The sequence below is a fragment of the Elgaria multicarinata genome, chromosome 4 (assembly GCF_023053635.1).
Source record: "Elgaria multicarinata webbii isolate HBS135686 ecotype San Diego chromosome 4, rElgMul1.1.pri, whole genome shotgun sequence".
Lineage (NCBI taxonomy): Eukaryota > Metazoa > Chordata > Lepidosauria > Squamata > Anguidae > Elgaria > Elgaria multicarinata.
In genome coordinates this window covers 53,761,529-53,774,399 of record NC_086174.1, presented here as the reverse complement: position 1 = coordinate 53,774,399, position 12,871 = coordinate 53,761,529, and the positions used below count along the sequence as shown (strand labels likewise).

Here is a 12,871-nt window from a genome sequence, read left to right as displayed (position 1 = left end):
TTAGCAGGGTCACATTCCCTATGTTCTTCTCCCAGCACAAGTCATCAACCAGGCCGCCCAAGGCAAACAACCTGAAAAACAGACTGATAAAGATCAAGGTAATCTGTGTCATCCAATATTGCCTTCAGTTGGGTCATCACTATGTACATTCTTCTCCCAAAACAGTACATTGGAAACTAGTCATAACCTGCAACATTGGATGGATCCAAGATCCCCCCCACCTGCAGTCATGGGTCCTCAATGAGGCTTCTGTCACTGCCATAAGCAGGCTGACTAGATTGTCATGCCTGGCCTCAAGCAGCTATAAAGAGCAGGGGTTATGCAAGAATTCTCCAAACACCTCCCCAAGGCAACAATAGCTGAAACCTGAGCAATGGTGATCACATTTCCTGTACAAGCTCTATATTCAATGTGGCATCAAGGTTGGATTGTGTGTGAGCAGTTTATTGTGGAGCACTTTGCTCCACAAACCAATCACTACCATAACCAAGTTTTTCCTTAAAAGTAGTCTAAAAATCAATTAACTATGGTTGGTTCGTCCACCTCATTCAGGTGGAGGAACCCAAATATCCACCTTAATACTCCAAACTCTTTAATACCAAAAGTGTTGTGCTGCACAGCACAGTGCCGATGCAGTGGCAGCAGAGTCATAGCCACAACATAAGCTTTCTAATGTTACAAGGTATTATTTGTAAGACACCTTAGAAAGATTTGGATTTTGAAAGGTGGGGTATAAATAACTCTGAAGCCTGTCCCAGCTCGATTGTCCCACTCCCAGACTGGGCCATCTGCAACTATCTGCCTTGTGGGAGGGATCTTGGAAGAGAGGTTACAAGCAGGTGAAGACCACCAATGAGCCTGTTCCAGCTAGCCTCTCCGCTCACTGAGCTGTTGTCTCCAACTGCTCTGTGGTTAGAATCCCAGAAGAAAGAGGGAAGCAGGCACACAACAGCCATCTCGGATCCCATGCCTGCTGGACTATCCTTCTTCCTCACAGGGCCATCTTCCACTATCTGCCCTGTGGGAAAGATCTTGGAAGAGAAAGGGAGGCAGGCAAATATCACCTAGGACCCTGTTCCACCCAGACTGCCTCTCACCTCAAAGAGCCATCTTTTACCATTGCCCTGTGTCAAGAATCCTGATTACTTGTTTTTTTTAAAAAAATAGTTTGTTGTTATTTTATTAATGATTGTTGATGTTCTCAAAGCCGCTTTAGAGGGATTTATGTCCTGAAAGGTGGGATATAAATGACTATAATAAATGAATGAATGAATGAACAAACAGATTCTAATCTCTGTTCCCTGCTGCTTCATTGCACTCTGGCCACACTGCTGACACCTCCTCAGTGGTACAAAGAGCAAGACCTCCCTGGAAGTAACTAACCCAGGAGTAAAGAAAATAACAGAGGGCAGATGGGTGTCAGGAATAGTTAAGGTCTTGAAATTTAGCTAAGATTTAATTAGAAGTAGTCTGGAAGATTTGGGGGTCCGTTCGGCCTTTGGAATGTTACAATCTGTGTGAATAGATCTCTATCAATGTTCTCAGAGCAGAGGTGTCCTTACTCCCAGCAAACCACCTGTTTGTCTTGGCCTTGGGCAAGAAACTGTCTGTGAGAACTTGATAGAGAAAGGGTGGGGGATTGCAGAAGGGTCGCCCACGTTGAAGCGTCATCTCGGTGGGCTGAGGCCTTGCTGAAAGGCTGAAGCCCCTGTCTGTCAAGTGGTCTGGAAGAGGCCTACCCTTCCCTTTTTTAAGCAGGAGCAAAGACGAGCTTCTGCTAGGAACGACTGTGCTGCATTTCCCAGAAAAGCCTCCCTATTTGGATCCATCACCATCTGTGACTTTAAAAGCACTCTGCACATGGATTGGATTACTAAGAACTTGCCATGAAAAGTACTGTGAGACTTCTCATAGTCTGGAACTCTCGTTTGCTGTGGATTGTGTGTTTTTGTTTGTCGACAGCTCAGTGTAGCAGCAGACTGGGCTTGATTATGACAGTTGGACTTTTCCTCTGCCGAATCAGGCGGCTGGGAGTTCCCAATACTAAAGCAGAAGCACAGGACACCTTGTGCCTGAGGTTTTACCTTCCCTGTGATCTTGTTTAGGCTTTGACCTTGTTCCATCAAGTTACCAACGAATGATTGGGGTGGTTTGTTAAGCCTTTCAAGAATTTCCCCCTGTGATTGCCTGAGCGATCATATCAAGAATCTTTCCCGTCCCTTGTTCAGGTTTGAAACCTGTTTATGAAACCGTGGAAATGGCAACAGGGATACCACGTTGCTCTTATAGTCATTAGCTTTTGACTGTTTTAGAATTTCTTGGAGCCTATAGCTCTGACCATCAGCTATAAGATTTCTGAAGTGTGTACCATTAAGCTTTTGCCGTGGGATTTCCTGCAATAAAGAAGTCTCATTGATTGTGTGTCCCGTGTTCGTTTCCCAGAACGTGTACTTGCTTGTGGGATCGGGAGACCTGACAATGGGGCTTGTTACTTCCACACAATGCCTTCCACAGACAGTTGGCTTGATGGTAGATAGATTGCTTACAACCGCCAACGTCGGTAGTGTTTCTAGTTGCCTCTGCAAGTGGCCTTGGTGATACACATTAGGTCACTCTCACATCCAAGATCAAAGCATGAATTATAGTTACTTGCGTATAGGCTGATCTGGAATGTAACAGCTGCAGGCTTAGTCAGTGACTGACATATTCTGCATATACTGAGCTAGGTGAAAAGACTGGAAGAGGACACCATCATTGTCTGAGCAGTCTCTTCCTTACATGTCCCATTCAACATCATACCTTCCCTTCTCCAATATAGGACAAATTAAGGCATTCTGGAGCTCTCGGGGCAGTTTACAAAGATTAAACATTGAATATCATGACCCTGTAGGAGCACCTAGAACAGGGATGGGGAATGTTTCCTCTGATGAGGGCCGCATTCCCTCAAGGGGTAATCTGTGTCAGGCCACATGCCAGAGATGAATGAGGCCATTCCATTTTCTCCCTGTCTGCCATCCCCTTTATGTGGTTCTCTCTCTCTCTCTCCCCCCTCCCCCTCTCCCTCTCCCCCCACCCTCCCTTTCACTCTCTGTCTCCCTGCCCTGTGGGCTGCCAAGAGAAGGAAAGTTTGTTTTTGCCAGAGGTCTAAACTGATAGCTTACAGAGGGTTTTTAAAATTAGGCTAAGGGCCTCATGCAGCCTTAGGGCCACAAGTTCCCCATCCACAACCTAGATTCTTTTTGCTACAGTTTTAGCTGTTCTGTTTTATGAGGATGTTCAGATGATGGCAAAAAAAGAAGCCATCATAGCTTCTCCCCCCACTATGCAGCATGGGGTTGGCATGTCCTCCAAACCCGGTGTGTGGCACAGGTGGCTTTGTACCCACCTTACAACCCCTACTGCAAGTCATGGGTTGTAGGGTGGGTATGAAGCCACCTCTGCTGGGTGATGGGTTCGGACAATGTGCCAACCTGGCTGCATTGCGCAAAATTGTGCAAATGACAGTTGCATGTGTGGGAAGCAGAACTTTTGGTGACCTGTCAATTAACTGGTCAAGGTTGATGCCGATTGGAGATAATATTTCTTAATGTGTTGACTGTTTCTGAACTGCCAGGAGAGCTTTGGCCAATATAGGCCCTGTTCAGACAACACGCTAAACCATGTTGCTTAACCACAAAATGGTTAACGGAAAGCATTTACCGTAGAAAGGTAATAAATAAATAATATTTTTTTTGTTAAACATATGTTCTGGCTGCCCAAGAAAGGCTCTTTTGAAAAACTCAGGCTGCCCAGTGGTCTACCCTAACATCCTCCCCTTTTGTGCTGCTGTATTGGCTGCTTTTTGAGGTAGACTTTTTGATGTACTTTCTGTGTGTTGGTGTAGTTTCGTATGACTTGGAAAGTCCTCAGTATAAATCTCAACTTGACCACAAACTCATGCAGTAATTGTTGTAAACCAGCCAGAGAGCTTCAGTTCTTGGGGTGTATAGAAATATAAATAAATTAGTGTTAGCTTTAAGAAAACTACTCTCAGCCTTTGTTTCTAATTTGCAATATGAAGTTAATAATACTGCCCTACATTACAGCATTATCGTAAAGTTTGATATGAAATGCACTATGTACATTATTGTGATTTTTTTGAGAAACAAAAATGTCTAATTTTGAGTCTTCTCTGATCAGCTTTCTGGGTGTTGTGGATAACCAGTCTGATATAGCTGAGTCATGGACTTAGTCTGCGGAGACAGGGGTTCAAGTCCCTGCTTCAGCCATGAAGTTCATGAAGTTATTGGCCCCCCAAAATTAACCCATATATGGTGGTGACTCACCTAGAAACATTTCGTGAATAAAATTGTGAACAGGGAGAAATACACTGATCTGAGCTTCTTGGAGGAAGAGCAGAATAAAAATAATAAATTAATAATGAAGGAAGCAAGTGAGTCAGTGCAAGCCAAGCATCATCTTTATATAAGATACTATCATGCAACTAAATATGATAAGATCTAAACACTTGACTGTGTTTAACATTTTTCTGCTTAACAGTGAGATCTACTATCAGTTACCAGTTATAGAATGTCTTTGCATTACTTTTGAGACTGCTTGTCTCTTGGCATGTTGTGGGAGGCTTATACCCAGTCTGGAATAGTCACTACGTTGTTGGATATAGACCTGGCCTCAAATCCCCTTTCAGTCATGGATTTGCTGGGTGATTCTGGGAGTTATCTCTCCGAATCTATTTCACTGGATTGTTTGTGAGGATACCTTCCTTGGAGGAAGGGCAAGATAAAATATATATATATAAAACAATAGTAAAACGTATATGTGTGTGTGCCTTAGAGTGCAGCACTGGAATGCATTCAGCATAACCTTTTTCTTTTCAATGATCCCCCCACTAATCTCAACAAGTGTGTCCTTAAAATGTATAGGAATTCCATATATTTGTTATTGAGTTGTCATTTGTTTTTACTTGGTCATAATATAAAATACAAATAGCGCCTGCGACAAAAGGTGTTGCAGTGTTGAGTCCTCCTGTTCAGGATGCCATCCAGGCATTCTCTTTTCCTGGATATTCCATTCTGTTCTATTCTCCCCTCCCCCCACCGGTTTTCTGTCTTCCCTGTCCCAAACACTCGGTATTCCGTCCCCACAGGGCATGCTCAACCATCAATGAACTGTTTGGGGAGTTTCCCAGCCCTTAGGGTTTTTTCTGCTATTTAAAAATAATAATCTGCAAACCTTGGGGTTCACCCAAATCTGTTGATACTTCCCTCTTGTAGTTGGGAGGTGCCTTTTAAGTTACATAAGGATCCACACTTGGAAAATGATTTTGCTGTTAGCATATAGGATGACCTTTAAAAGTTGAGCCTTGCTGCCAGTTGTTGTGGTTTTACAGCTCTCTTTCTTTTTGAGGCGAGCTGCTATTTCTGTGGAAGATGCGAGAGCTGACGAGTGAGCAAAATGGAGAATATGAGTGTACAACACGAGTGCTGAAAAATATCAGAAGAGCTTACTTTTTCATAGGTTCACATCCACTCCTAAGACCCCTACTTCACACAGAAACCCCAAACAGGAAGTAGAGTTGTTTCCTCCAAACTCTTTCAGCCATCTGAAAGCTGCTGTTAATTCTTCTGAGTAGTTGATTTCAGCTCGGGAGAATTTTTTGAAAGCGGACACCTTTTGTATAAACACCAGTGCTATAAGAACACTTCTGACGTCTTGTATTGATTTCACTGCTTTTACAGCCTTCTGGGCCATTAGTGATAATTGGCATTTGTAATGATGTTAGCATATGGTCTGGCTCTGTGCTTTAAAAACTACGCTGGTGCAGATAGTGTTTCAGTGTTGGAAACTTCTGTGCTAATATTAGAGCATGGAAAGAAGTAATCTGATTTGTCGTCAAGTTTTGATGACGTTTCTTGTGAAGAATATTTTGCTGAAAGCAGCTGTTTATTTTTTATTTTCTTTTTTGGTTCCAGGCCACTTATCTCCAGAAGCAAGGTAAGCTGCAAAGTTTTTCTTGGCATGGTTTTACAATTAAATATTTGGGTGTACTCAAATGTACTCTATGTAGTGGACAGAGCTTACTTCCCATAACATGTGTAACGTGAAATTAAAAAAAAATAGTAGTCAATTATAGGAATGCTGTTCTATTTTTCAGCAAATAAGTAAAGAAAAATCCTTGAGACATGAGAGTTTCATACGTTTAATAGTATCGGACGATGTAAAGGAAAGAGGCGCTGCTGGATATGATTCAGGTATCTCTCCTGTGACTTTTCCGAGTTTACATTTAAAAACAACATGCCAGTATTTAGAAAGCTTTCATGTGGAAGAGCAATAGCTAGACACTTTTCTAACAGGAATAAAATAAGATAGTAATTGTGTCTTTATATCTTAGACTTCTCTTGAAAAATAACAGAATATATCTAGGCAATGGCTTTAATCAATACCCTTCATTAAAAGTTGCCTCTTCACTTTCCACAGCTGCATCACTTTTGATAAAATGGCGTGGAAATTGAAAAAGAGGCTGAAGCTATCTATGGTGTTAACACCTGCATAGATTTCTGCCTGGATGTGTTCCTGCATGCTCCCTCCCCTCAGATTTTAGTCTTCTCCTTGTTCATGTAAGCACTGATATGCATTTGCTTGTGTAGTCAGGGACAGAAATCCAGACCACAAAAGAGAGAAAGATGCAACTCAGTTTTATTAAACAAGGAGGTTGCAGTCTTATATCCACTTATCCAGGAGTAAGCTTCATTGAATTCAGTGGTCATACTTCTGAGAAGACATGTGTAGGATTGCATTGTAAAATCTATCACAAAATTCCAACCAAAAGAGGAGCTAATTACCGAACAACAATATTCTCTGCTTATATGTCCAGTTAGCACCTTCAGTACAAGGGAAAGACCATTTCCTCTGATTTTTCAAGTGATAGTGAGGCCTGGACCTTTTCTGGATACCCCAGGGCAAGGCTCCATTGATCCTGGAATTGACTGAGTCTTTGTTGAATGTCTTAGTATCACCTTGTCTTTATCAACACAACTGGAACTGTGTTAGTTCTTGCTTAGAGATAGTTAGATAGTTCTTGCTCTCTCTGTTCCTCTGATACTATTTTCAGCAAAGCCGGTATGCAGAGATGCAAGCCACTGCCTCTGCTATCCTACGATACTGAAGCTTACCGATGGGTTTGGCAATATAGTCAGCAAAGCAATATAGTAAGTTCAGCAGAGCCCTGTCTAGTTAGTTCACAAAAGCTCGGCAACATGTTCTGTAACTATGATCTGATTTAAATCTCAAGCAAAATCTTAAGCCACTTCTGTCCCCTCAGTAATAACTTGTTTCACTTCCTCATGGACTATGTTCTTTAGGCCTTCCCGTTTTCTCTTCTGTCCATTGCCTCCTGCTAATGCCATCAGTGGCGAGTTACATATATTTGTCTCATCACATCAGCAGAGGTTCATCCCCATGCAAGCCTTGATCTGCTGACAAGACTTTTTGGTACACTGTGTGTACAAGGATCTCTTGCTAGACAGTGCACTTCCTTGCAGCCAGGCCATTGTCAGCTAGAACCACCTCACCCCACCTCACCCACCTAACCCCCCCCCCCCCACACACACATCTTTTGTGGAGGCCTAAGCCTTCTCTGGAAGCTCATAAGTCGAGCTCAGCTGAGAAAGCAAGGAAAAGTCTCTTTGCTGCAATGCAGAGTAGACTCCTTTCTCCTGAAGAGGCACAGCACACATTACTGATGAGTAGAGTTTCAGGTTTCCCTGGAAAAGTGATTTCTAAAGTGTTTTTTTTATTATTTTTCTGCTCTGAAAATACCAAAAGAACTTCCTGTACTTTGCTCACAAGAAGATAATTATGGCTGTCTTAACAGCTGTGTCCTCATGTGACCTTACAAGATGTTAGTCTAATTTTTGTGCTCACTTTTCCATGTATCTTGAGTTGCCCTAATTTACAATAAAGTTTCTCTAAATATGATGTGGAAATTCCCCTGAGCTTTTTCTAGTTACACTCTATTGCTGATGATTTTCTTCTGTAATAGCTATCTTCTGCTTAGGTAGCACTTCTTGTGATATTAAATCTTGGACTTTAAAATAACCATGTGAGGTACAGTAAGGTGAGAGATAGTGAGCTATCCAAGGCCTCCTAGTTTACAGTTTGGCTGTAGGAGATTTAGCTGAAAGGAGATTTAAAACACAATCTTCAGTCTGCAGCACCACCCTAGCCCTATACCCGAAATAGATATATTAGGAGAATGTAAGGAGTAATTTATGTGCATTTAAAATTGAGCCAGGTTTTCAGAGGACAAATGGATAGCATTTGTGGAAGTTCGCTTAGGATACCTCAAATTAAGAATTAAAATCTCACCTCAGTTGTTATATAAAGTTACAGTGTGCTTAAAGTGTATTATGTCAATGCAGCTCAGAGAGATCATTGCAAATTTTCCTAGTATATCTACATTTTTTATCCTTAACCTCAAGGAGACAGAATAAAAGGGTGGTTTAATATCCATGACCATTACTTTCAGGACAGTCTGGCAAAAATATATAGGGTATGTTCAGAAGTCACCTTAAACCATGGCTTTAACCACGGTGAATAAGGGTTTTTCCTTGTTCACCATGGTTAAAGCCATGGTTTAAAGTGTCTTCTGAACACAGCCATAGACTACATGAAAAAGGAATCAAACAGAACAACTTTGGCAGAAGCCTATAGAAATCTGTGGGACTCATAAAAACCAAATACTCAACAATCTTCTTGCAATACTTTGTTGGATTTGTCACAATTAATGAGATACTTCTATTTTGCATATTTTGTGCTGTGATTTGATGTAATCGACCAAGTGTGGGGAGGGAACGGGGAGGGATATAGAATAAGTAATAATATAAAAATAAAATAAAAAGGGAAAATAAATAAATATCCATGACTATTTAATCTTTGGTATCTCTGTTGTGCCTGCCAACAATGGGTAGGATCCAATGCTGTCCTATTGTTGGCAGTGAGCACCACTAGTTCCCGGTGTGTGTGCAGCCAGCCCCTACCGCCAGTGGCAGCTATGTAGTGCTTCTGGGGTGCAAGCCCCCAAACAACCAGAAACACAAGTTTCTGGAAGGGGCAGGTTGTGCCTTCCAGAAACTTGTGTGTCCAGTCATTGGTGTGTGTGCGTGTGTGCATGCACCAGGAACCAGCACTGCTTGCTGTTACAAGGAGGACACATGTATTAGGAGGACTCGATCAAAAGAAATAGAATAAGCAATGTCATAATTTCAAATATAGCCCTGTCAACAAAAGTTGTGTTTGTGTGTGCACACATGTGTGTGTCATTTTCAAATTCCCTAGGATCTTTCAGAAAAAAAGCTTATACATAGGCATACATGTGTGTATAAAGAACATTCATTTTATATAGTAAAGCCTATTCTGGATAAATGTAAAAATGGCTGTTTATGCTGGAAATGGTGTAAAACGTATGATCTTTTCAAACATTGATGCATAAGATGCAGTTTCTCATTATTTTTAATCTTATTTTTGATGGAAGTTAAAGGAGGGTACATTTGGCACACACTAATAACTATGGCAAACCTTTTTAACACTATAGAATGAATGTTTATTTATATGCATAGCTGTAGATGACACAAATACCTGCTTTTGACAATTAAACAACCCAGAGTTGGTTAACTATTGGTTGTTTGTGAGTGATTGGGAATAGTGAGCTGTCTTCTGACTGCTCGCCGACTTACACTTTGCCAAATAACCTAGGAATGCTCTTTCCTGGATTGTTCACCATGACATCTGAACCTGGAACTCTGGGTTGTAGGGGAAAGAGCAACCCAGAGTTTTAACCCAACAACAAGCCCTGGGTTCCTAGGTTGTTTAGCAAAGCGAGAGTGGGCAAGCGGTCAGAGGCCAGCTTGCTCCCATGCACTCCCAAACAACTCATTATTTGTTAACCATGGATTGATTGATTGATTGATTGATTGTCCGAACCAGGTTATAGAGTCAAACAGTCCTTGTTTTTCACTCATTTCTAGGCAAGGATTTGTAGAGTCAGTCATAGATTACGGCTACAGTGGCATCCTATAGTTGATATGTTGGACTGAGTTGCCCTGTTGCTCTGCCCTGTTTATCATTTATTCCCTTGCTATTAAAGTAAAACTAGTTCAGGGTTGCACCAATGAACAGGGCTCCTGAGCTGTTTGAAAGATGTCTTGGGTATTTGAACGATGTCTTGGGGTGTCATATATAGGGTCGCCTTTTCCTCCTTCTTTGCTTCTGAAAATACTATGCAAGTGTTGTTTGATACTTATGTACAAGCATTGATTCAAAATACTGAATACTGTTATTATCTAAGCTCACTCTCATATACTGTATAATCTTATGTAGATTTTTCTGAAACATTAAGGCAATAATCTAGTGCAAAGACCCATTCTTTAAATGGGGCCTGAACTAGCGGATTTTCTAATCTTTCAGATACTTAAGGAATATTCTATTTCAGTTAACAGTATGGTGTGTTCCTTCTAAATCATAATGATGCTGAAAATACATATTTTTAGCAGTAACACCATGAAACAATTATTTGTGACACTGACCCTCAATTAATTAACCCTTGATTAATAATTAGGTTATGTGAGGTTGTTTAACCCTCAAATAATCCACTGTGGCTGGGTTTGCACGACATAGCATAACGCCCAATTGCTTCAGTTGGGGGTTGCATATTCAAAATAACCCATGATAGCCTGGCTGTGTTATGCAAGGCAGTATATTGTCTCCCTTCTCATAGAAATGTTTAGACCGGGGTTGGGAAGGGCCAAGAAAATTGAGTGGGAGGCTGTACTAGCAGTGGTTAGAGCTACCCCTTTTCTTTTTCGTCAACATCCTTTTCTCTCCCCCCCCCCCCCCACCACCTTCCCAGTTAATGCTATCCCTGATACTCTGCTTCTATGCCCAAGCAGGGCAGTTGAAAGAGCTGTGTTCTCCCCTGCTCAGGCAGGGAGAAGATTACCTCTGCCTCGGCAGGGATGTCTTTTGAAAGTGCAGGTCCACGTTCTCTCTGTTCTTTGCTCTCTCTGCTTAGGCAGGAAGGGGGAAGCCCTTCCCCACACGAGCAGGGATGCCTTTTGGGGGCAATCTGCACTTTGAAAGCATGCCGCTCTCCCTGCTCGAGTGGGGAAAGGCCTGGGTTTCTACAAGCTTCATGAAATTCAGCTGCAGACTGCATTCAGCCCATGGGCTGCAAGTTCCCCACCACCAGCTTAGAGTAATCTGTATTCTTGTTGTATAGAATACTTAAGAAGGAAATTAAACCACATGTCACTAAAGCTAAAGAAAGTTTATGAAGATTAACTAATCATGCCTTTGTTCAGCACAGTATTTAGACATACCTTAAGTTCTCTAAGCATCAGTAGAAAACAAAATTAGCTACTTCTCATGATTAGCTAAATATATTTGGTATTTTATATTTAAAAATTATTGGAACACAGACATTGCTGCCAGTCAGGAATTCACTCAATGCATTAATGGGTCATGTTATCAGATTACTGATTTCTCTCTCTCTCTCTCTCTCTCTCTCTCTCTCTCTCTCTCTCTCTCTCTCTCTCTCTCTCTCTCTCCAATGCTGATGTATTGAATCAGTTTAAAATGCTGGAACTCTTTTCTTGTTGCATTTAGATACACAAGATTGCCCTGGCATTGGACCAGAGAAGGAGAATCATCACAAAGAGAGAGAGGGGAGTGAAAGCCTCCAACCAGAAAACTATCATACACTTAAGGAGAGGGCAAGTCTTCAGCTAGCTGTGGGGAAGTACCATATGGAGGAGGAGCACTGCAGTGCTGAATCAACACTGGAGCTACCCACCCAGTCCACAGGGGCACAGGGCACGCCTCATTCTGGCTGTTTGTCTTCTAGGGAAGCAAGGGAAGATGACAGTCTGCTGCTAAGAGAAGAACCGTTCTCTGAGGATGTAGCAAAAATAGAAGCAGCTGCTGAGGAGCCTGCAGCAGGGTGCTCTACTGAGCCAATGGTAGACACATTGGTTTTGACAGATGCTGATTATATACCTCCCGATCTGATTTCCACAGATGAAAACGTTCAGCCTGGAAGAATCTTACTCAGGTCAAAACACTGTTCTGGCTCTGTTGTGATTTCCAGTAGCCAGCTGGGAAGCAGCATATTAAACCAGCAGCAGCAACAGCCTGACTATGGAAATGGTAGAAAATCTGTGCAAGGCAAAACATCAGATACTAGTAGGAATGTGTGCTCTGAAAGTTATGTGTTCGAACAGGCCATTGTTGCATATGAAAGGATACAGGAGGAAGCAGCAGTACTGGAGGAGGAACATGAAAGTGAAGACCCAGAAGACTTCTTTGACCGATTTTTAAGTAGTAGTATAAAAGACAGAGAAGAGTCCCTCAAATACTTAGAAAGCCAAGGGGACACTGAAGTTCTTCCACATATGCCAGCAGAACAAGCACTTTATACTTCATTAGAAGGTTATTCACTGGATGAAAGCTTTTCTTCACTCGATGAACTTGCAAAACGGATAGAGATTGCAGAGGTAACACTGGCAAAAATAACTTTGAACATTGTTTCCGTTATTTGTGGCTAATTTGTTTGTCTTTATTTTCTTTAGCATGAAAAACAATAGGCTTTTATTTTTCATAATTTCACATGTTGAACATCCACTTTGGAAAACATGCTCATATTTCCTCCCAAAAGAAGGCATCTTTAGCAGGATGTGTTTATATTTTTATCAGCATGTTCATTAATTTAATAAGTAAAACTTGTTTTTCTGACAAATGATTGTCAAGAAAAGAGAGAAACATATGTTCTGTATATTTTAAAAGGCCAAACCTTTGCAATAGTAATCAAATGAATACT

At 41.6% G+C, this 12,871-nt stretch overlaps 1 protein-coding gene across 1 annotated transcript in view; it reads left to right on the top strand.

Moving 5' to 3' along the window:
• The window catches only part of CNST (consortin, connexin sorting protein), a 49,080-nt gene that overhangs the window by 23,685 nt on the left and 12,524 nt on the right, over nt 1–12,871 (top strand). The window contains exons 9-11 of the mRNA XM_063124308.1: nt 5,973–5,994; nt 6,155–6,251; nt 11,662–12,548. Coding sequence (XP_062980378.1) covers nt 5,973–5,994; nt 6,155–6,251; nt 11,662–12,548 — 1,006 coding nt within the window. The remainder of the gene's footprint in view (nt 1–5,972; nt 5,995–6,154; nt 6,252–11,661; nt 12,549–12,871) is intronic.